The sequence below is a fragment of the Gracilinanus agilis genome, chromosome 5 (assembly GCF_016433145.1).
Source record: "Gracilinanus agilis isolate LMUSP501 chromosome 5, AgileGrace, whole genome shotgun sequence".
Lineage (NCBI taxonomy): Eukaryota > Metazoa > Chordata > Mammalia > Didelphimorphia > Didelphidae > Gracilinanus > Gracilinanus agilis.
Genome location: NC_058134.1, coordinates 288842480 through 288865147, shown reverse-complemented (window position 1 = coordinate 288865147; position 22668 = coordinate 288842480). Strand labels below are relative to the sequence as shown.

General features: G+C 42.9%; 1 protein-coding gene across 1 annotated transcript; it reads right to left on the bottom strand.

Annotated features, from left to right (window-relative positions):
- Window positions 1-90: 90 nt before the first annotated feature.
- Window positions 91-14474, bottom strand: LOC123249705 (keratin, type II cytoskeletal 72-like). The gene is made up of 9 exons (XM_044678839.1): window positions 14001-14474; window positions 12037-12251; window positions 10382-10442; window positions 8697-8792; window positions 7487-7651; window positions 5970-6095; window positions 3542-3762; window positions 1622-1656; window positions 91-272 (listed from the first exon to the last, which is right to left on the bottom strand). Exons 1-9 carry the CDS (start codon window positions 14472-14474, stop codon window positions 91-93), a joined length of 1575 nt encoding a protein of 524 aa, XP_044534774.1.
- Between the last annotated feature and the right edge of the window lie 8194 nt (window positions 14475-22668).

Below are 22668 nucleotides of genomic sequence, written 5' to 3'. Positions count from 1 at the left end.
ATCTCCTGACTGGGGAGCAAAACAGGGGTTCACAGGGGCCCACAGAATCATTGCCCATATTCTGAACTGGAGACCCAAGCTGCTCGGCCTTTATCTGGAGCCCTTCTTGGCTGGACAGCTGCCACCTTTGGTCATCGGCTCCTTGTAGTCAGTTCCACAACTGCCCTTGGTTTTGACGTCAGCGGCTCCCTGTTTATAGGTAAAACTGCTCGAGGTTCCGAAGCCCACGCTGAAGCCGCCTCCTGCCCCAGCATTGGTGCTGCTGATGACCGCTGTGGAATAATACACATACTGGACTGAAGCAGAACTGGGAGAACAGCTTATACCAATGGCAACAACCTCGTAAGGAACTCTGATCAATGCAACGAGCAACCACAACCTCCAGGGGCGGCAGGATGGAGGGCCACACTCACCCCCTGACACGCGAGGGACGGACTCAGGAAGCAGAATACAAGGCAGACTGCCAGACATGGCCAGAGTGGGAATCTGGTTTGCTGAACTATGCAGACAGTATATAAAGTTGTTTTTGTTTTGTTTTGTTTTGTTTTTCCTCTGGAAGGGGTGAGGTAGAATGGAGAAAGAAAGGGAGGCTCTGAATAGTTTTCTTTTTAATAGAAGAAAAAGAAAAGAAGGTGACAGAAATGTTTTGAAAATACCAGAAAAGAACAGAAGGAAAAGACAAGCAAGCTGTTTCTAAAAGAGATTCAGAGTTTTGTGTATGACTCTTTCTGTTCAATTGAGTTTGTTTTTGTGTTTTTGTTTTTGTGGGTACTTTTTTAAGTTCAGAATTTTAAAAGTGAGAAAAATAGAGAACATAAAGAAAGGAGAGGGAGGGATTGAGAGAGGGAGGAGAAAGAAAAAGGAAGGAAGGAAGGAAGGAAGGAAGGAAGGAAGGAAGGAAGGAAGGAAGGAACTCCTTGACTCTTTCTAGGAGCCGTGCTCAATATCTCACATCAGAGGCCTGCTTGAGGACTGATTCAATATTTATCTGTATTATGTTAGCAAAAGAGCCCTGGCCATGAGGTGAGGAATGAGATTCACCTCTATTCCTTATTCTATGTTCAACATTGATCAAGTCATTTTAAGCCTCTGGGCCTCTGTTACTCAAGGAAGACAATGTTGTGGGAGAGCTTTGGATTAAGAGTCTGTGAACCCTTGTCCTATGACTGGCTCTGCCACTAGCTATGTGACCTTGGAAAATTTACTTCCCTTCTCTGCTCCTGGGTTTCCTTCTCCACAAAATGAAAGGGCAGCACTCAGCAGTCTTTCTCTGAAGGCCACTTCCAGCTCTGACATTGAAGGGTCTACTGGAGATCTTCCACCAAAGGCTGGAGGATCCCTCATGTCATGGAGAGAATTCTTGTTTGGCTACGGACTGAACTAGATGCCCTCTGAGGCTCCTCTGTGAGAATCTGTGATTCTGGCGTTTTAGAATTCTCCCTTTCATTGTTCTCACTTGATTACCACCCAAAACCACTTGTGGTCTGTGCATTTCTTCTTGTGCTTCTGCCTCTCCCTATACTCTCTCCAAATATTCTGATCCCCTGGCCTGCCACGGAAATGACCAGCCCTAGTCTTGTGTAAAGTTATCAGAAGAAGGTTATGTTATGCACATACTTACAGATGCTCACAGAACTGGGATACTCGCCAGACATCCTGCAGAAGATGAAACATAACCAGTGAAGTGACAGTGACAGTTATTCTACCCATCCCAAGGCATTTTTTTCCTAAATTTTCCCTGACAGTTGCAGGAGGAAATGGTAAAACAATTTATAAAATACTCTCAAGTCAGGTTAAATCCTCAGTAGGCTTGTCCTGCCTCACAATATGCTTCAAAGGCAGAGTATAGTGTGTGATTAGGAATCAGCATAGTTCAGTGGCCTCAGACACTTATAGTGTGTGATCCTGGGCAAGTCACTTAATCTAGTTTGCTTCAGTTTCCTCATCTATAAATGAGAAGGAAATGGCAAACTATTTCAGTGTCTTTGCCAAGAAAATCCCAAAGTGGGTCATGAAGAGTCAGACATGAATGAAAATGAGTAAACAACAACAAATGCTACAGTGGAAGGGAACATTGGGTCTGAAATCCAGAGGATTTGGGTTCAGATCCAAACTCAAGTCTGTGATAGACTGTGCAATTCCATTAAGCTCTTTAAACCTCAGTTTCTTCCTCTATAAAATGAAAAAAAGAGATTAAACTAGATAACCTCTGAGGGTCCCATCCAACTCTAAATTTATAAAAACTCTCACCTCAATCCATCCCACTTCACCAATCACAGGGAAATGAATCAATGCGGTATAGTGGGTAGAAATCTGACTTTGGAATTAGGAGACCTGAGTTCTAGAACTGACTGGCTCTGCCATTCACTAAATAGATGACCTTAGCCAAGTCACTTGATTTCCTCATTTTCCATATCTGTAAAATGAGAAAGTTGGACTAGATAATGCCCTAAAGTACTTACTAATTCTAATATTTTATTTTGAAACTCATTCTCACTCTAAGCTCCATTCAAGGTTCGGTCTGAGTGCCACCTTCTACACAAAGCCATTCCTAATCCTATGCACCCCCAAATTACTTTGTATTTAATTTTTATGTATTTTATGTCTATTTTCCTCTGTATTGCTGTTTTCCCTAAAACAATGTAAACTTCTTGAGGGTAAGAACTGTTTTTTGCCTCTTTTTTATGTTCCCAGTGCCTAGCACATAGTAGGCTTTCAGTTCAGTCATTTTTCTGTTGTGTCTGACCCTTCGTGACCCCCATTTGGTGTTTACTTGGCAAAGATGCTAGAGAGGTCTGCCTCCAGGTCCCTTTTTCAGATGAGGCACTTAAATGCTTCTTAATTAATTGGCACACAATAGGTGTTCCAACCTATCTCTTCAGACTTCGTGTCTCTATACAGTGTTGGTGAAGGTTTTTGAGTTTACATACCAAACTGCAACTTCAAGCTGTCTGTGAGCCCCCTGCATTACCCTAGATGGTGGGGGGATGAAGTGCTCTCAATGGGGGTCTAGACAGAGGGGTGAGGAATGCAAAAAATGTCCTTGGTTGCTGGAAAGAGGTGGAATGGAGCAGCCCCCTGTGCACTGCCCTGGCTTCCCAACATGGCCCTATCATGAAGTCCAGTCAAAGTAGCCTTGCTGTTCATTGCCTACCATATATCCTCTCCTTTCTAACACTCTGTCTAGGCTGTCCCTTATTCTTACAATGCCCTCTCTCCTTCTCTCTGCCTCTTAATGACTAGTTTCCTTCAAACACCCCCTCCTACATCCTTCCTGATCCCCCAACTACTAGTTCCTCTCCTCCCCCCAAGTTATATTTCACTTATATACCCTTATACCTATTTATTTCAACTGTAGATACACTTCTGTGTGCACATGCTGTCTCCTATAGACTGTCCGTTCCTTGATGGCAGGATGAATTTCATCATCTCTGGCTACCTGGCGCCCAGCCCGGGACCTGGCACGGAGCAGATGCTCTCAGACATCGAGCTGATAGAGCTCGCTCACACGAAAGAAGCATTACTCTCCGGGTCTGCCCACCTGCACTCCTCGCCCTCCAGCAGCTTCCTGTAGGTGGCAATCTCCATGTCCAAGGCCAGTTTAAGGCTCATCAGCTCCTGGTAATCCCGTAACAGGCGGGCCAGCTCCTCCTTGGAGTTGTGCAAGGCCCCCTCCAGCTCGTCCAGCTTGGCTTTGGCATCTTTCAGAGAACAGTCACCCCGCTGCTCAGCATCGGCGATAGCCGTCTCCAAGTTGGCACACTATGGGGGGAAGGATATAAGTTCTAAAATAATGTAGACTATAGAGAAAGTCCTGATATAACAGGATCCTAGATTTGGAAATGGAAGGACCTTAGAAACCATCTAGTCCACTAGGCTCATTTTTCAAATGAGGAAAACTGAAGTCCAAGGAAGTTAGAAACCTTGTCTGAAGTCATACACATCTGACCTCTGGATTCTCCCTCCTCTGGGAAAATAAGCTATTTCATAACCTTCCTCAGATATGGAGGACGAGGATTCCACACATTCTTTATCCCTCTATAAACCTCCCAGTCCTGAGGTCTCCATCGCCTCCTTCTTTAATTTAGGACTAGAGACTAGCCATCGCCTTGTTACTGTGTAATACCATCCCTCATCCCTCCGTCTTGCTAGCTCTTGCTAGGGAATGATTTTTTTAACCCTTACTTTCTGCCTTAGAAGCAATACTATATATTGATTCCAAGATAAAAGAATGATACGGGCCAAGGAATGAGGGTTAAATGACATGCCCAGCTAGGAAGAGTATGGATCCAGATTTGAACCCAGGGCCTTCTGACTGTGGGTCTAAAGGGCCTCCTAGGGAACCGTTAGTAGCATTAACATTGCTATTGCCACTATGAAGGGTGTGACAACCTACATGTCCATTCGTAATCCCTAAGTTTCTAAATTATAGAAAATCAAGGCCCTTCTCTGCCCATCACTTTGTACTCCTCCATACCCATTCACATCAGCCCCAAATTTATCCTATCCAGTAGTTTTAAGTCTGAACCCAGGAGGGGTCCAGCTTCTATGGACAGGATAGTCAAAGCAGGGTATCCCATTATATTATTTTTCAAAAATACTCTTCATAATACATCTGTATCCTCCCCAGAGGAATTAATTTGCATATATTTTATATTTAAATATTGTTTAGCCTGCTCCCTCCCCCAATGGAACCTAAATTTCTTGAGGACAAAGACTATTTTGTTTTTCTTTTTGGATCAGGACCTAGCACCGTGTGCTCATAATAGAAACAATAAATACTAGTTGAACTTAATGGAATTCCAACTCAGATCCTTTTTTATGTAGATAATATGAAGACCAATACCAAATATTTTGAGATCTTCATAGTCAATACCTCTGCCTTCATCCCAGGTTTGTCTAAACCTGTATTTTTGTAACTAGATTCAGGAGAACATGGAAGGGAGGGGAGCTGAGCTACGGAATATGACAAAATGACTTTCTCATGGGTTCTGAACAGGAATGTGTCATTTTGACCACAAAGGTATATTCTGCCTGATATCCTTTCCCCAGCATGCAAATCCATTGCTCCACCAATTAAACACCATAATCTAGTGCTCGTGGCTACTTCAGAAGCTTTGTGCATTTTGTACATATATGCAATTAATCAAGTCTTGAGAAAGCATTTTCATCTCTCCATTTTCCATTTATGGTCAATACTTAGACCCAGTCTTCTTTCCCTGATTATTTTGACCCTTCTCATTCTTCAGAGGCTGTGGAAGAATAGACAGTTCAGTGTGGTAAGGAGTTGTGAGAAGAGAAGACTAAGAATCTGGGTGGGATGAGGAAAAGGATTTGGAATCAGAAGAGCCTTTGGCAGAAGCCTCCTTCTGTAGACCCATAGTTTGAGCAGACAAGGGTGAACCAAGTGTCTAAGTTGAATAGTGAGAGTGATTCTCCAAATTCATGAAGATATGCAAATGTGGTCCCTGGTCACCAGGGTGACCCCCATGGCAGCCCATGATATATGAAGATCTGGAAAGGATCTCAGAAGCCATCTAGTACAAACCCCTCTCTTAACGCACTGATCTAATCTTATTTCTCGGTACTCTCCAACTTACATCATTTGTCCAATCAGATCTATCTCTTTATCTATCTCATATCTGTGCTTTTGTTCATATTGTTCCACTACCCTAGAAGACCCTTCAGTCCTTTAAGGCCCACTTCAAGTTCTGCATTTCCCATGAAGCTTTCTAAGTCTATGCTATGAAATCTTAGATCTCCCTTCTCTCCACTCCTACAACATTTATCATGCCACATGGTTTAGCAGCTGATTATAAATTAGTCATTATGTAGACTAGTATTTCCAACTAGGCAGCAAATTTCTTGAAGCCGGGGACCATGGATCCCCCATAATGTCTTGGGTTATCCTGAGCATATTGTACTTACTCAACAAATACTCAGTGGTTTATTTTATCATCAAAACCCACCTGTTTCTTCACATTCCCAATTTCCGAACGGAGTCTTTGGATTAGACGATTGAGTTCTGATATCTCAGCCTTAGTAAGATTAAGGTCATCGCCATGCCGGCCAGCTGTGATTTGCAGTTCCTGAATCTGAGGATGAGCAAGGATAAGAAACAGGAAGGAAAATTGGATTTATTTATAGAGGGTTAACGGATTAAACAAGACAATTCAGCTTCTCGTGCTCATACGATACTGAAACAAATATCATTGTAAGGTCTCAAGGATACTAACTCTAAGAGTCAGTGTCCAGGTATGTCCAAAAGAATAAGGAGGTGGGGCAGCTGGGTAGTTCAGTGGATTGAGAGTCAGGCGTAGAGACGGGAGGTCCTGGGTTCAAATCTGGCCTCAGACACTTCCCAGCTGTGTGACCCTGGGCAAGTCACTTAACCCCCATGGCCCACCCTTACCACTCTTCCACCAAGGAGCCAGTACACAGAAGTTAAGGGTTTAAAAATGTAAAAAACAAAACAAAACAAAAAGAATAAGGAGGGACCATGGAGTGTTGTGTGGTGTAAGAGTCTAAAGCTATGGTTTTTCCAGTAGCAAGGTAGGAAAGCTGAGCAGCACAGAATTGGTGCTACTCGTTCTGCTCTGAGGGGGACCTATCTGATTCTCTGTGACTTCCAGAGAATAGAACCACCCTAGGTCATCATTCACCATCACTCTGAGGAATTATTTGCTTCATTTACACTATACATTTTATGAGGTGAAATTTTATGCATTAGAAAACTCTGGTGGAATTTGAGTGTCCTCTCCTCTTCCTTTCCTAGCCCCAAGGACTTGGAAAGTGGACCCAAAGTGGGTGAGAAACAGAAGACAAAAGAATATCAAGAGTTTGGCTAATCCATAGAATCATGCTGTGCCTGGAGTACAGGTGAGCTAAGCAGAGGGAGAGGGCCTAACCCCAGTGCTAAAGGTCTTCCAAACATATCCAAGAATTCCATCTGAGTCCACCATGCCTCTGAGAGAAACATTTTCTTTTCTTTTTTAAAACTCTTACACTCTCTCTTAGAATAGATTCTCAGGATCCATTCAAAGGTAGAAGAGAAGTAAGGGCTGGACAATTGGGACTAAGAGACTTGCCCAGGGTCAGCCAGATAGAAAGTGTCTGAAGCCAAATTTGAACCCAGTACCTCTTGACTCCAGCCCTGACTCTCTATCCACTGGGCCACCTAACTGCTCCAAGAAAAACATTTTCAAACAGGAGTACCAAATTAAGTCGCTGTGGCCCAACCTCAACACTATAATATAGTGGAAAGAACAATGAACTTAAAGTGACAAGACGTGGACTTGAATCCTAGCATTGCCATTTACACAGTTAGTAAGACTTTGAATGAAAATAACCCAGGGAACTGTAATATCTCTTTGGTCCTCAGTTTTCTCATTTATTAAATAGGGATAGTATCTACCTCAGAGGGCCGTTTAAGGAACACGGGAGATAACCGATGAGAAAATCCTTGGCCAACCTTACAATCACCTACCTTGCTCTGGTAGAGGTTCTCGGCCTCAGTCTTGCTCTTCATGGCAGCATCCTCATACTGGTTCTTGATCTCATTGATGATGCTGTCCAGATCCAGGTCTCTGTTATTGTCCATGGAGAGGATGACGGATGTGTCACTGATGTGTGACTGGATCTGAGCAATCTCCTGGACAAGGAACAGGAAAGAGCAAATTTATGAGCATCTGTCACTTCCTATTTAACCTTTTATGTATCTCTAGGACACTCTAGGTCCCAACTAAAGAAAATACTAAGGGTATGCTAGGAAATGCTCAACAATCAGCTCTCTCGAAAAAATAAATGCACATACAATACACCCTTAAATTTCATTTGCAGCACTTTCCTTAAGGCTAGACAGTCAACAAAACAATTAGGCAAGTCCTGGAGCAGCCTTTGCCTGTTCTAAAGTTTTCACACTAAAAATTTAACAATCAGCTCTTGAGAGTCAGTTCAAGCTAGCTCCAGCAATATCCTTCTGTCTTGATGGTGCAAAGGGGAATGGCAGTTGACTGAGAATCAAAAGACGAACCTGAGTTTTAGTCCCAGCTCCACCATTTATTAGCTGTGATTGAGAATCACTTTATTTCATAAAAATTCAATTTCCTTCTCTATAAAACTGCACTGAGGATGGATACTATTTTTTTAAATTTTAAACCCTTAACTTCTGTGTATTGACTTATAGGTAGAAGATTGGTAAGGGTAGGCAATGGGGGTCAAGTGACTTGCCCAGGGTCACACAGCTGGGAAGTGGCTGAGGCCGGATTTGAACCTAGGACCTCCTGTCTCTAGGCCTGGCTCTCAATGCACTGAGCTACCCAGCTGCCCCCATGGATACTATTTTTAATCTTTCTTTGTAACTGCCTCCTTTCCCCACCCCACCCCAATCCCAAACACAGTGCCTGGCACATAGTATGGTCTTTATGATGGTTTGTTTTTATTTTATCTTTTGATTTAAAGAATTGTCAGGGTCCCTCTCAGCTCTAATTTTTCAAGACTCTCTTGTCCACATGCCCTGTAATCTGTTGCTCGGCTTTGTACATCCATCGCGAACTAATCGTGTCTAAAGCTCGTCTTCCTCCCCATTGCTTTCTGGCCACCTCACCCAACACCAGGCCTCTAGATCTTGGGCAAGCAGGCAGAGGGCATTTGCATATATTACTTATGCGAAGGAAAGAATGAGAGATGATTCTTACCCCTTCATAGAGGCACTTGAGGAATTTGATTTCATCTGTTATGGCATCCACCTTGGCCTGGAGCTCGATTTTGTTCATGTAGGCTGCGTCCACATCCTGGGGAAAAAAATAAGCCAGGGAACTAACTATAATATGTTCCTTAACGTTCCCTTCCTCCCCTCTTCCCCACTGCCCCAGGATACAGGGGACGTGTCCTGCTGGAGGTGTAACTTCACCATCAAATGGCATCGATGGTACCTCCAAAACCCAGCACTTCTGCCAACAGGATATCTCTGTACTCTCCCCTCCCCTTCCCCATGCTCCATGGGAAGAGGACCCAAGAGCTCAGGGACCCACAAGCCTGCAAGAGGCCCGGGTATGTCCAGTCTATATGGTCAATAAACATCTGAATTTTAAACCAATGAAGTTTTATGTCAATTTCTTTCAAATTCGATGTCAAGAATTGATTCCTTTCCAGCCCGCATTCCTCACTCTTAACTTTCTCCACCAGGCTAGATACTCTATCCCTTGAAAGGTCACTCACTGCTGGACTTCACACACAGCGGAAGTACTCGACACACCAATGATTTCTCCTGATTGACTGCTTCCTCCCAGAACCTCCATTTTAAAGAGGATGCCCAGGCCAGCTATTTTTTCATTCCTCTCCGAGATGCTCTCCTGACTCTCCCAGACTTTCCCTACCGTGTCCGCAGTAACTTTCTCTCTTCTTTCTGTACCTTTTGTGTCTTGTCTCTCCCCCCTCAGAATGTAAGTCCTTTGAGGAAAGGGAAAGCTTTTCTGCTTGTATTTGTGTTGCCAGAACTTAGCGTGGAGTTCGACACATAATTAATAAATGCCCTTTGAGTTGCCTTGACTTACCTCAAGACAAAATACTTGAGAGTAATGATCTTGAGAAATATTTGGCCACATGATGAAAAATGCTGTTTACCTCCAGAGAAAGAACTGATAGAGTCTGAATGTAGACCGGGCATACTTTCTTTAAACTTTCTTTCTTTTTCTTATTTTTTAAGTATGATTCTTTAAAACAAACCCTTTTACCTTCTCTCTTAGAATAAGTACCAAGCATTCATTCTAAGGCAGAAGAAGGTTAAGGGCTAAGCAATGGGGGTTGAGCCGCCTAACTGCTTCTGGGTTTTCTTTCACAACATGACTAATATGAAAATACACTTTGCATGACTGCACATGTATAACATATAGATCAAATTGCTTGCCTTCTCAGTGAGACGAGAAAGGCAGGAAAGAATATGGAAATCAAATATTTTTAAAAGGAAGATTAAAAATTGTTTTTCTATGTAATTGGAAAAGTAAAATATTAAAAAAATTTAAGTGCATTTCCCAAGGGAAAAAATACTTGGCCAAAATGTCAGTCGGGACCCAAATCCTGCCTCGAGTGCTCACTTAGTTTTATGCCCCTGGGCAAGTGACTTCACCTCTCTCACCCTGTTTCCTCTTCAGTAAAGTAGAGGTAATAATAGTACTCACCCCTGGAGATTGTGGTGAAGAACAAGTGAGATAACATGGGTAAAGAGCACCTTATAAGAGCTCACTAGCAACTTCCACCAAACCACTGGACTTTCCTGCTTGCCTGGAGTGGAGCAGCCAATGGTCAGTGAGTCCTTGGGGCCCCCTCCCAGGACTACTGCCACTTTTCCCCCATCTCCCACCCCCATTAGTAGCTGTCTCACCTTCTTGAGCACCACAAACTCATTCTCTGCTGCCGTCCTTCTGTTAATCTCCACCTCATACCTATATGGGAAGAAAGAAAGGGACTGCAAATGAGATTCATTAGGGCAATAAAGAAAGATGCCTAGGAAGGCAGGGAGGTTCAATCCTCTAAAAGCATTGAGGTCCATGTCCAGTGAGGACAAAGGAGGCTTCACCTCTGTCATGCACTTATGTTCTTCTCCAATGAAAGTTCCTTCTTTAGGGCATCTGGTTGGCTCAGTGGACTGAGAACCAGGCCTAGAGAAAGGAGGTCCTAGATTCGAATCTGACTTCAAGCACTTCCCAGCTGGGTGACCCTGGGCAAGTCACTTGACCCCCATTGTCTAGCCCTCACCACTCTTCTGCCTTGGAACCAACACACAGTATTGAGTCTAAGATGAAAGATAAAAATTTTTTAAATAGTGACTATATTTCCATAGCAATCAACAGATTACTGAACTTTTTGACCTTCATGTGTCATTTAATAATTGCATACCAATCTTCTGAAGTATATAGGAGAGGTATTATCAGTCCCATTTTATAGATGAGGAAATTGAAGTTCAGAGAAATAAGGTAACTTGCCCTAAGTCACAACTAATAAGCGGAATAGCTGATATTCAAATTCAGGTCTCCTCTGACTTTAAAGTGAAGGATTTTCTATTAAAATATTTGTTGTTGTTCATTCTTTCTATTGTATCCAATCCTTCATGACCCCATGGACCCTTCCATCCTTCTGTCCTCCACTATGGCCCAAAGTCTGTCCAAGTCATGTTCTTTGCTCCCATTACACCCTCTAGCCATCTTGTCTTCTATTGTCCCTTCTCCTTTTGTCTTCAATCTTTTCTAACATCAGGATCTTTTTCCAATGAGTCCTGTCTTCTTCTTATGTGGCTAGAAACATTTAAGCTTCAGCTTCAGTATTTGATCTTCCAATTAATCATCTGAATTAATTACTAAAACATACTTCATCTGAAAACTGAACTTGACTTTGATTTCCTCCTCCTCTCTCTCTCTCTTTCTCTCTTTCTCCCTCTGTCTCTCTATATTTGTCTCACTTTGTCTGTCTTTCTGTCCCTGTTTCTCTGTGTCTCTATCTCTGCCTCTTTTTCTATATCTGTCTGTCTATCTATCTCTCTTTTCTCTATATCTCTCTCTTTATCTTTGCCTTGTCTCAAAGTTTGTCTCTCTGTCTCTATCTGTTTGTGTCTGTCTCTATCTCTCTGCCTCTCTCTGATCCTTTTTCCTCCTCTGTGTGTCTGTCTCTCGTTCTGTCTCTTCTCTCGATCTCTGTCTGTCTCTGCCTATGTCTGTTTTTGCCTTTTAGATTTTGTCTCTGTTTCATTACCTCTGTTTCTACATCCATACCTGTGTCTCTCTCCGCCTTTTTTCTTGCCTCTCTCTGTGTCTCTTGGCCTGCCTGTCTGTCTCTGTCTCTCTGTCTCTTCCCCCCACCCTTTTTAGTCTATCTAGTTCTCTGAAAGCCTGGGGAGGCTGGAGAGAAAAAAAAGGGAAGAGATGATGACAGTGTCAACAAGGATTAATATTAATGTGAAAGCTTTAAAGGCAGGCAAAGAGCTGATATTTCCCACCCCACCCCCCACAAATAAAACCCTTATCTATCTCCTCCTTTGCTTACCTCTTCTTGAAGTCCTCTACCAAATCCTGCATGTTCCTGAGCTCTGAGTCCAGTCTCACTTTGTCCCCTGACAGTGTCTCCATTTGTCTCCGAAGTTTGGTGATACAGCTTTCATAAACAGGCTCTAAATTCCTCTTGCAATTGCTCAGGTCCAGCTGCTGCAATAGGTTCCACTTGGTCTCCAGCACCTGGTTTTGTTGCTCCAGGAAGCGTACCTAGAACCCCATGAAGTTGACCATTAGAAACCCAAACTTGGGTTCAATGACTTCTGAGATACTTTCTAGTTCTCAGAATACTCTAGTGATACTGTAATTATTTCATTTCTTCTAGGTTAGGCAGGAAGGCTGGAAATCAGAATCAAGTGGTGAAGACCGTAGCCATTACTAAATAGGATGCTAACGATGATTGTTGAGGTCATCAAGGAGAAAAAACCAACCGATCCAAAAGAAGTTGGTCAGTAAGCATAAAGGAATTAGGGGAATGGGATTCAGAAATTGTATGGCTTCCTCTTTATGGAGGTGGGTAGGCAAGCGTGCTGCCCACTTCCTGGCAGGTGATGGACTCAAGATGCAGAATTAGACATACAGTCTTGGTGATGGCCAGTGTGGGAATTTGTATATATGTTACCATGAGTTTGTCTTTCTTTTTTCCTCAGTGGATAGGAGGATGAGAGGTGGGAGAGAGAAAATAAATGCTTATTAAATGACAAGCATATAGATTGCTTTTCTAATTTTTTAAAATCTTTACCTTTCATCTTAAAATCAATACTGTGTATTGGTTCCAAAGCAGAAAAATAATAAGGGCTGGGCAATGAGAGTTACGTGACTTGCCCAGAGTCACACAGCTAGGAAATGTCTGAGAGCAGATTTAAACCCAAGACCTCTGGTCTCTAAGCCTAACTCTCAATCAGCTGGGCCACTTAGTTGCTCCCATAATAATTTTTTAAAGAGTATAAAAAAATTCAGTCACTGCCTTCAGGAAGGTTAGTTATATGGACCATTTTTGTCAGCCTTTACTCTGGTTCTATAGTCTTTCTCCCATTCCATTATCTCTCCTCTGCACTGTTCTCCTATTTCATTCCCCAGTTTTTCTGGCTTTAGCCAGAAAAAAAAATCTGTAATCTGTCCTCTTCCCCAAATTCCTCTCTCCCACTTTTGTGACTTCATATGAGCCAGTCCCTCTACTTAGTTTGCCTTTCAATCCAAAGTAACCCTGTATCAGACACTCCTCCTCCTTCACTTCTACCAGGAAAACTTCTGAGATAAATTCCCTCACAAAGCTTAAGTGTTCCCACCAAATTCTTCTCCATTCTCCCAGTTCTGATTTCCAGAGCTATGTATAGCTGCTTCAATCTCTATTTTAGTGTGTCTTTATGTACCTCAGATACATTGGGCATCATTTAGAGCAATAGTTCTCAAGGTGTGGTCCAGGGACCCCTAGAAGTCCTAAAACCCTTTAAAGGAATCTGTGAGGTCAAAACTATCTTCGTGCATTTTTATTTTCAGTTTAATAAATATTGATGATATAACCCACATAACCAAAAGCTCTTTATGTATGAGGCAAGGGAGATGTTTTGACAGTTTTTAAAACTAAAAGGTCAGGGTAGCTACTTGGCTCAGTAGATTGAGAGCCAGGCCTAGAGACAGTAGATCTTGGGTTCAAATCTACCCTCAGATACCTCCTAGCTATGCGACAAATCACTTAACCCCAATGCCAAGCTTTTATCACTCTTCTCTCTTGGAACCAATACATAATATTGATTCTAAGAGAGAGGTAAAAGTTAAAACAAATTCTAGAGTCTCTTCCAGTCTCCCAATGGGTTGAAAACTCCCCAAGATCAGAAAGAGAGGCTGACCCTTCTTTCTGAATCCCCCCACAAATGCCCACCAGTGCTCAAATTGGCACTTTGCCTAAAAACGGGAGAAGGGTATTCAGGACAATACAGGGATGTCGGGGTGACCCACCTTGTCGATGAAGGAAGCAAACTTGTTGTTGAGCACCTTAATCTGCTCCCGCTCCTGGGTCCTCACTTTCTGAATCTCTGGATCCAGCTCCACATTGAGTGGGGCCAGGAGGCTTTTGTTGATGGTCACCTGGGGGATGCCCCCGGGTGGACACACTGATGGGCACACGGGCCCCAGACCAGCATTTCCAAAGATTGTTCCCACAAACCCACTGACTCTGCCTCCTCCAAATCCAGCCCCATGCCCAAGGGCATAGCTCCCACTCCTTGATGCCCCTGTCGTGGCACTGATTGAAATGCAGCGGTTGCCACGCAGACTGTAAAGACTCTTGCTGCCAAAGGCTGCTGCCCCCACTCCCTTCACCCCACCTCTGAAGGAGGTTGAACTACTGCTAAGCCGGCTTGAAATGACAGCTGAGCAGCCACTGAAGCCAATGCGGTCCCCACTGGGGTAGTAACTGAACTGGCGACTCATGGCAGCCAGACCAAGATGGCAGCAGATTTGATGCTAGGAGACAAAGAGGTGGGGCCAAGAGGTACAGCTCAACTGGTTCCACTCTCTAGCCTTTCCTCTTATATAGCCTGGGCAGTTGGCATAGGAGACAATGAAGTCAGCTTAATTTATGGGTCAGAAATACCTTTCAGGTCACTCTGGACCACTTCATTAAATTACCTCTTTGGTTCTCCATTTTGTAAATTATCTGTCACCCCACCTCACAGATTTTTGTCTCTTCCACCTCAGACTCTGATGAATCCCCCATAAAATGACCTGGAACACAGAAATTGCTTTGCTCACATGTTGCATTATAATAATTTGAGGTTATCTATTCATGTTGCCCTCCAATTACTGGGGTTATCAACTCCTGGATCTCTAAAGTAGGCTCCCAGATTGTCTCGCCCCCTCACTGGTTTGGGGCTATGGGTTGGGTTAATGTCGGGGCCAATTCTGGGTTGGAAGGAGAACGAATAGCATTGGGAACCATTTAGGGAAATGCCTTTCTTACCTTCCAGTAGCTACAGATACTGACCAAAATGCTTTGCTTTCTACTCCCTGCATGGTTCCTGTACTAGTTGCCAAGGGATGAACTAAGGAAGGAAGTTCCATAGGCCCTTCTTTGGGAATTCATATTCTAAAAAGGGAGATATGACCTGGTACGGAGAAAAAAAAAATTTTTTTTTAGACCCTCACCTTCCGTCTTGGAGTCAATACTGTGTATTGGCTCCAAGGCAGAAGAGTGGTAAGGGGTAGGCAATGGAGGTCAAGTGACTTGCCCAGGGTCACACAGCTGGAAAGTGTCTGAGGCCGGATTTGAACCCAGGACCTCCTGTCTCTAGGCCTGGCTCTCAATCCACTGAGCTACCCAGCTGCCCCCCAGAGAAAATTTTAAAAGATAGTCCAATGCATTGCTGCTAGTATAGAAGTCCATTACATTGAATTTTACCACAGTGCATCAGTCTCTGTGTACAATGTTCTCCTGGCTCTGCTCCTTTCACTCTGCATCAATTCCTGGAGGTCTTTCCAGTTCACATGGGATTCCTCCAGTTTATTATTCCTTTGAGCACAATAGTATTCCATCATCAGCAGATACCACAATTTGTTCAGACATTTCCCACTGACACAGGACAGCTCTGAGGGATTTATGGAAAAGAACGCTACCCACATTCAGAGGAAGGACTGCAGGAGAGGAAACACAGAAGAAAAGCAACTGCTTGAATACATGGGTTGAGGCAGACATGATTGGGGATGTAGACCCGAAACTACCAACTCAGTGCAACGATCAACAATTTGGAAATAGGTCTTGATCAATGACACATGTTAAAACCAGTGGTAATGTGCATCGGCCATTGGTGGGGGAGGGTTGCGGGGGGTGAAGGGGAAAGTAGGAGCATGAATTATATAACCATGTTAACTTTTCTAAAAAATAAATATTAATAAATGTTTAAAAAAAAAAGATAGTCCAATGATTGGTCAGACACACCATAACTGTCTGAGGCAGAGAAAGGGATAATAGCTTGAAAGGATATGGGGGCGGGGGGACAGGAAAAGGAAGGAAATAGCAAAGGAGGGAAATGCTCAAGTTGAAAGGAGAGATTATCAGAAGTAAAATGGCTTGTGTGATATCTCTAGGGACAGATTAGAGTAGGGATTCTTAATCTTTTTTGTATCCTAGCCCCTTTTGGCAGTCTTGTAGAGCCTATGGACCCTCTCAGTTGAATATTTTAATTAGTTGATTTTTTTCAATTACATGTAGAAACAAATTTTGACAATTATTTCCTGACATTTTAGGATTCAGATTTTCTCTCTCCTTTCCTTCCCCTCTCTCCTCCCCTTCTGCTCCCCAAGGCAATAAATAGTCTAATGTAGGTTATATCAGTGCTTTCCTGTAATACATATTTCCAAATTCCTCATGCCATGACAAAAGAAAGATATCACACAGACAATAAAAAATTCATGAAGGAAATGAAGTGAAAGATGACATGCTTTGGCCTGCAATCAGATTCCAACAGTTCATTCTTTGGCTGTGGATGGCATTTTTCACCATGGGTCCCTTGTGGGTATTCAGATTAATATTTTTAATTAGCAGTTGAAGGAAATGCTAATTTTCAGTTACAAATTAGTGAAAATAAAGATGTAATTTAACCCCCTTCCCTGAAATCTAATCATGAGTTCTTTGGAGGTCTGTGGATTCCAGGTTATGAACCCCTGAGCTGGGAAATATCTGCTCCCAATGGCCACAAATGAGAGAGATGGGAGGCTGTGTCTGTGGGCAGGGGTTTGACTATGATGATTCCTCAGGATCTTTTCCAGTCCCCAAAGTCTATGATTCAAGACATGGGAATCTCTAGACACCATTAATCTTGGATCTAAGATCTGATAGAAATGCCAACCTGTAATGATTCCATTTTGCACCTGTATGTAAAGCATTAGAGTATGGCAGAGGAAAAATTTAGGCAAAAAGGAAGGCTCTCCTGCATTCTTCAATTCCACTACCATTACAATTGGGAAGTTCTTCTTTGTGTGTAACTGAGCTGCCTCTGACTGTTATTCTAGTCCTCTTTAGAAATGAAGAGCAAATGGTCCTCATCAATTGAACACTTGATTTCTTACAAGGGTTAAATTTTATTTTCCAATGGAAAAAAGGAGAGAAAACAGATTTTTTTTAACTGAAAAAAATTAAATTTTATATTTTAAAAAATAGAAGGCCTACTTACTCTCTCTATAACCCTCTAAAAAAGAACTCTGTCTCAGATTACATTTCTTTTACTGCCCTGTGCACAATTTGCTCTATGACCAATTGCTCTTGTCTCTGTCTATGTTATTGCTTGCCACCCTCTTTCCTGTCAGACTGGCCCATATCATTTCCCCTCCATGCACTTCTGTCCTTCCCTTAGTCCAGCTCAAGCAAGCTGGAGATGGGAGAGGGAACATGAGATAGCAGAGAGAAATCACTGAGGTTAGGTCATCAGAAAGACTTTCTGATATAAGATATCGGGAGCCTCTCTAGAAGAGAGTGAGAAGGATAATGAGAGGACCCAGAAGCATGCTCTACAAGGATTGGTTGAGGAAATAGGGATTCTAGGCCTGGAGAAGAGAAGGTTCAGGAGGAGAAAATTTGAGCTATGGTTGAGTATTTTTCAGATTGTCAAGGAGGGACGACTAAACTTACTCTATTTTTCCTCAGAGGACAGAACCAGGAACAATGGGCAAGAATTGTACAAAGACAAATTAAGGCTTAATGTCAAGGGTTAAAACTGTCCAAAGTGGAATGGGCTGCCTAGAAAGGAAGTGGGCGGCCTATTTTTTTGAGGTCTTTAAGTTGAGACTGAACAATCACTCTTAAGATATATTAGAGTGAGGATAACTTTCCTGAATCACTCTCAAACTCTGTGATGGTAAGAATGGTATTTAATCTTCTCTACTTCTGAAGGGGAGAAGCAGAGAAGATTAAATACCTTTCTAGTATTTAAAGACCTGTTGTGTGGAAGAGGGATTGTTCTAATATAAACTAACTGAGGGCAGGAACTCCTTTGTTTGAGGCTTTTTGTATTACCTGGCTAGTAAAGGGCTTTAGCATAGTAACAATTAGGAAATATATTTTAATCGGATTATTCTGCTTGGCTCCAGAAGGCAGAAGTAGGGCCAGAGATTGGAGGATGACTAATAGGGACTCAATATAAGAATTTTCTTTTGTTTATTTTTAACTCTTACCTTCTGTCTTAGAATCAATCTGGTTTATAAGACAGAAGAGTGGTAATGGCTAACAATGGAGGTTAAGTGACTTGCCCAAGATAGGAAGTGTCTGAGGCCAGCTTTGAACCCAAGACCTCCCATCTCTAGGCCTGATTCTTAATCCACTAAGCCATCTAGCTGCCTCCAAGAATTTTCTAGTTATTAGAACTATATGAAAGTTGAATGGATCCCCTCCTGAGGTAATGATTTCCCACCATGGCTAATAGTCTGGACAAGCAACGAAATCCAGAATGTTAGAGAAGAGACTCATGCACTAGGCAGGGAGTTATATTAGATAACTTAACAAGTTCCTTCAACTTTGAAATTATGGAATTCCCTGCTTCTTTGTGAGAGGAAGAAGGTATAATAGAAGGAGCACTAGGCTACCATTCAGTACATCTGGGTTCTAATCCCAGCTCTGCCACTCTCATTATGGCCTTGGGGAGGAAATCACTTCTCTATATCTTTTCATCATCAATCAGAAAAAGAGATTCGATGAGATGAATTCTACAGGCCTTCCCAGCTGGATAGCCCATAAGATCAAGTCTCCATTACTTCTTTGGGAGCTGTCTAGGATGACTTTGTAGCCCTGGTTCTGCCTAGACCCTTCTGGGGAGTCAAAGGGTGTCCTGAGTATCACAGACAAGAGCCCTGTGTAATCACAATGAAAGATGTTTACCTTCTGGGGAATGAAGTGTCTAGAATCTTGATAAGCTATAGAAGCAGAGGGAGAGGGAGGCGCCAAGGTGATGAGAAGATTAAGAAGTCTGGGGCTGAGATGAATAGGAGGATTTTGTTTGGTTACCGGCTTGATGCTTCTAGAGGATATCTATGTACAGCCTTCAGGAGAAGATGTGGAGGGAGCAGCCAAGGTTCATGTGACCTGCCATTGAAATCATGATCAATGTGTCCAATCCTTAGGAGATTGGGGTTGGGGGGAATGTCTGTGTGTCCAGTCATACCAAGAGGGTTCTGGGGGACTTGTTCCTCTTTGGGATAGGTGTCCTGTCCTTCTTTGGGGTTTGTATAGTTAATCCCCTGGGGGAGTTCCCTGACTTCTGTCCCTCAGGAAAGAAGGGAGGATGTCTCTCTGTGCCCCATCAGGATAGTCTATGTCTATTCAAAACCTTTGAAGAAGACATGAGGGTCTTTGTAAGCAGCTTCTTTCTTGGTGTGCTCACTTCCTTTTGGAGAAGTGGTCCATATATTGGTCCTTTTGAGAGGTATCTATATGTTTACTCTTTGGAGAGCAAGGAAGTCTGCGCGTCTAGCTCCTGGAGCAGGAAGGTAAAAGTTGTGTTCCTTTTGGGGGCCTGGGAAGAAAGTCTCTCTTAGAGTGCTTGAGTAGTGACATGCGGTAGAGACGGATACGCTGTGGTAAAATCGAATGTAACGGACTTCTGTACCAGCAGCAACGTGATGACCCAGGACAATTCTGAGGGATTTATGGTAAAGATGCTGCCCACATTCAGAGGAAGAACTGCAGGAGAGGAAACAGAAGAAAAACAACTGCTTGAACACTTGGGTTGATGAGGACATGATTGGGGATGTAGACCTGAAAAGACCACACCCATGTAACTATCAATAATATGGAAATAAGTCTTGACTGACCACACATGTTAAAACCATTGGAAATGTGAGTTAGCTACGGCGGGGTTGAGGGAGTGAAGGGTAAAGTAAAAACATGAATTATGTAACCATGGAAAATTTTTCTAGAAATAAAAAATTATTAAAAAAGAAAAAGAAGAAGAATTCTGTTTTCAATAATTGCCTCACAGAATCGTTGTGAAGAACATGTTTTTTGAACTTTAAGTGCTGTGTGAAGGTGAACTGTTATTAAGTTATTCTATCCCAACTATTTTATTTCCAGTATTTAAAATATTTGGTTTCTTCCCCCTCATTTTAGGTATCTTTGAATTTTTTTTTAAATTTTTCTTTTTAAGACAGAAGAGTGGTAAGGGCTAGGCACTGGGGGTTAAGTCACTTGTCCAGGGTCACACAGCTAGGAAGTATCTGAGGCCAGATTTGAACCCAGGATCTCCCATCTCTAGGTCTGACTCTCAATCCACTGAGCCATCTAGCTGCCCTCCCCCCCATTTTTTACTTCTGAAGACAGAAATATATGGAAGGGGCTTCAACGGCAAAATTAGATTAGACTAAGGAAGAGTTCATATCTGAGTTGTGTCAGACAATAAGAGGAATTTCTGAGGGATGCTATGGGGTCATCTTTTCTGGAAATATTTTTAAATGATGAGAGGGAAGGGAGAGAGAGAAAGAATTTAGATCACAAAACGAATGTTAAAAATTATCTCCGCCAAGTCTTTGTGGGGGGAAATGCTAGAGATGGCCCATATGTCTGGGATACTAGCAGTTCTGCCCAAGGACAGAGAGATGAATGAGATAACTTTTCAATATCTACCTGAAAGAGGATGAGTAAATGGATGGGTGAGTCAATGAACTGTCTTCTCCCAGAATCTACTTATTTTAAAACTCAGTAATGACTCAAGGGAAATATCCAAAGACCAGAGATGAAAATGAATTCCCAGAGTGGGAGGATCAAAAGAATAAGGGAAGAGGCCTAGGGGATAGCCTTCATCAGCATCTTAGCCTGCATCACCCCTGACTGCTAAGTCATGAGCTAAGAACTTATTAAGGTGGTACAGTGGTTAGAGTTCCAGGCATGGAGTTAAGAAGACTCATCTCTCTTAGTTCAAATCTGGCCTTGGGCAAATTTCTTAGTACTGTTTGCCTCAATTTCCTCATCTGTAAAATGAACTGGAGAGGAGGCAGATATTTGGTTTAGTGGATAAAGAGCCAGTCCTAGAGATGGGAGGTTCTGGGTTCAAATCTGGTCTCAAACACTTCCTAGCTCTGTGACCCTGGACAGGTCACTTAACTCCCTTTACCTAGCCCTTACCATATTTCTTTCTACCTTGGAATCAATATACAGTATTGATTCTAAAATGGAAGGTAAGAGTTTCTTGTTTTTTGTTTTTTAATGAGAAAATGGCAAACCACTCCAACATTTCTGCCAAGAAAACGGCAAATGGGGTCACAAAGAGTCAGACACAACTGAAAAGGCTTATTTTACCCCTACAATCTTTCCTGGTCTGCAGCCTACACTGAGCCTCCAGAACAGCAGCTTAGGAGAGGAAACTTTAAAGTAGAAGCCCGAGTACCATTTAGGTACTCAGCATAGAAGTAAACAAGGTGACTCCTGAGTCAGGTTGTGGTGGTGGCAGTTTTGTGACTGAAGGGATCACCAGAATGTCAGTCAGACTTGCTCTCCCAGAGGACAGTAGGTTCCAAACCCTGGGAGCCTTTCATTGGTGGGAATCTGATGGTAATGGTTGAGACGTAATCCCCTAGTCCAGTGATGGCAAACCTTTTAGAGAAAGAGTCCCCCAAACTGCACCCTCACGCTGTATGCAAGCCGCCCCCTTACTCCAGACAGGGGAGGGAAGAAGAGCTCCCATTGGGCTGCTGGGCAGAGGGCCAGGTAATGTGAGAAATGTCCTCCGAAGAGGGAGAGGGGGAAGAGAGCAGCCAACATGGCCCTGCCCTTTCCCCCAAACCATTCTCTCCCGTAGGACCACTGGCTCAGCATCCCACATTACTGATTAGAGTGGCTTATCTGGTGCTCTATCACCTGGGTACAGCTCATACCTCCGAGGCAGGGGGCTTTGGATGGGCTCTTCTTCCAGTTCTCCATTATTTTGGAAAAGGGTTTTAGACTTTGTAATGAAGCTAGTAATTCCCATCTTGGGTGTGTATATCATTTCCTTTTGTCTCTGTCTGGGAGCTCCCTGAGGGCAGAAATGTTGTCACCCTACCTCTTGAGAGCTTGGTCCAGGATCCAAGATGGTGCTCTGCAATAGGACTGAATGCAGAGATCAGGAGACTTAAATTGTAATCCTACTTTTACCTTTAACTAATCTATGAACTCTAGTTGAGTGCCAGTTTCATATCAAATGAAGGGTTAAACTAGATGATCTCCAAGATTCTTCAGGCACTCAAATTCTAGGATTCTGATTCATGCAGTAGCTTTCATACCCAATCAGATGAGGAGGCTGGCTATTCTTCACTGGGATACTGGATCCAGCTTGGTGAGCCATTTGGCTTTTTGTTACTCAACCATTTCAGTCACGTCCCACTCTTCTGGATCCCGTGGAGGGGTTTTCTTGACAAAGATACTGGAATTATAGTTTGCCATTTCCTTCTCTACAGATGAGGAAGCTGAAACCAAGAGGGTTAAGAGACTTGCCCAGTACCCCACAGTTGGTAAGTGTCTACGACCAAATTTGAACCCAGGTCTTCTTGACTCAAGGACCAGTGTTCTGTCCACTGTGCCACCTTGCTGACTCTAGTTGGCTCACAAGAGTCAATTGTTTAATTTTCACTGTAAGCATTTAAACCTTAGAAACTGGCAAAAATAATT

Excerpts from the sequence above, each read along its gene's own strand:
- LOC123249705 (XM_044678839.1), bottom strand. The coding sequence starts at position 14,474 with ATGAGTCGCCAGTTCAGTTACTACCCCAGTGGGGACCGCATTGGCTTC. Across the intron at positions 12,252-14,000 it reads TTGCTTCCTTCATCGACAAG|GTACGCTTCCTGGAGCAACA; the intron begins GTGGGTCACCCC and ends ATGGGGTTCTAG. Across the intron at positions 7,652-8,696 it reads TCAAGTGCCTCTATGAAGGG|GAGATTGCTCAGATCCAGTC; the intron begins GTAAGAATCATC and ends TTCCTTGTCCAG.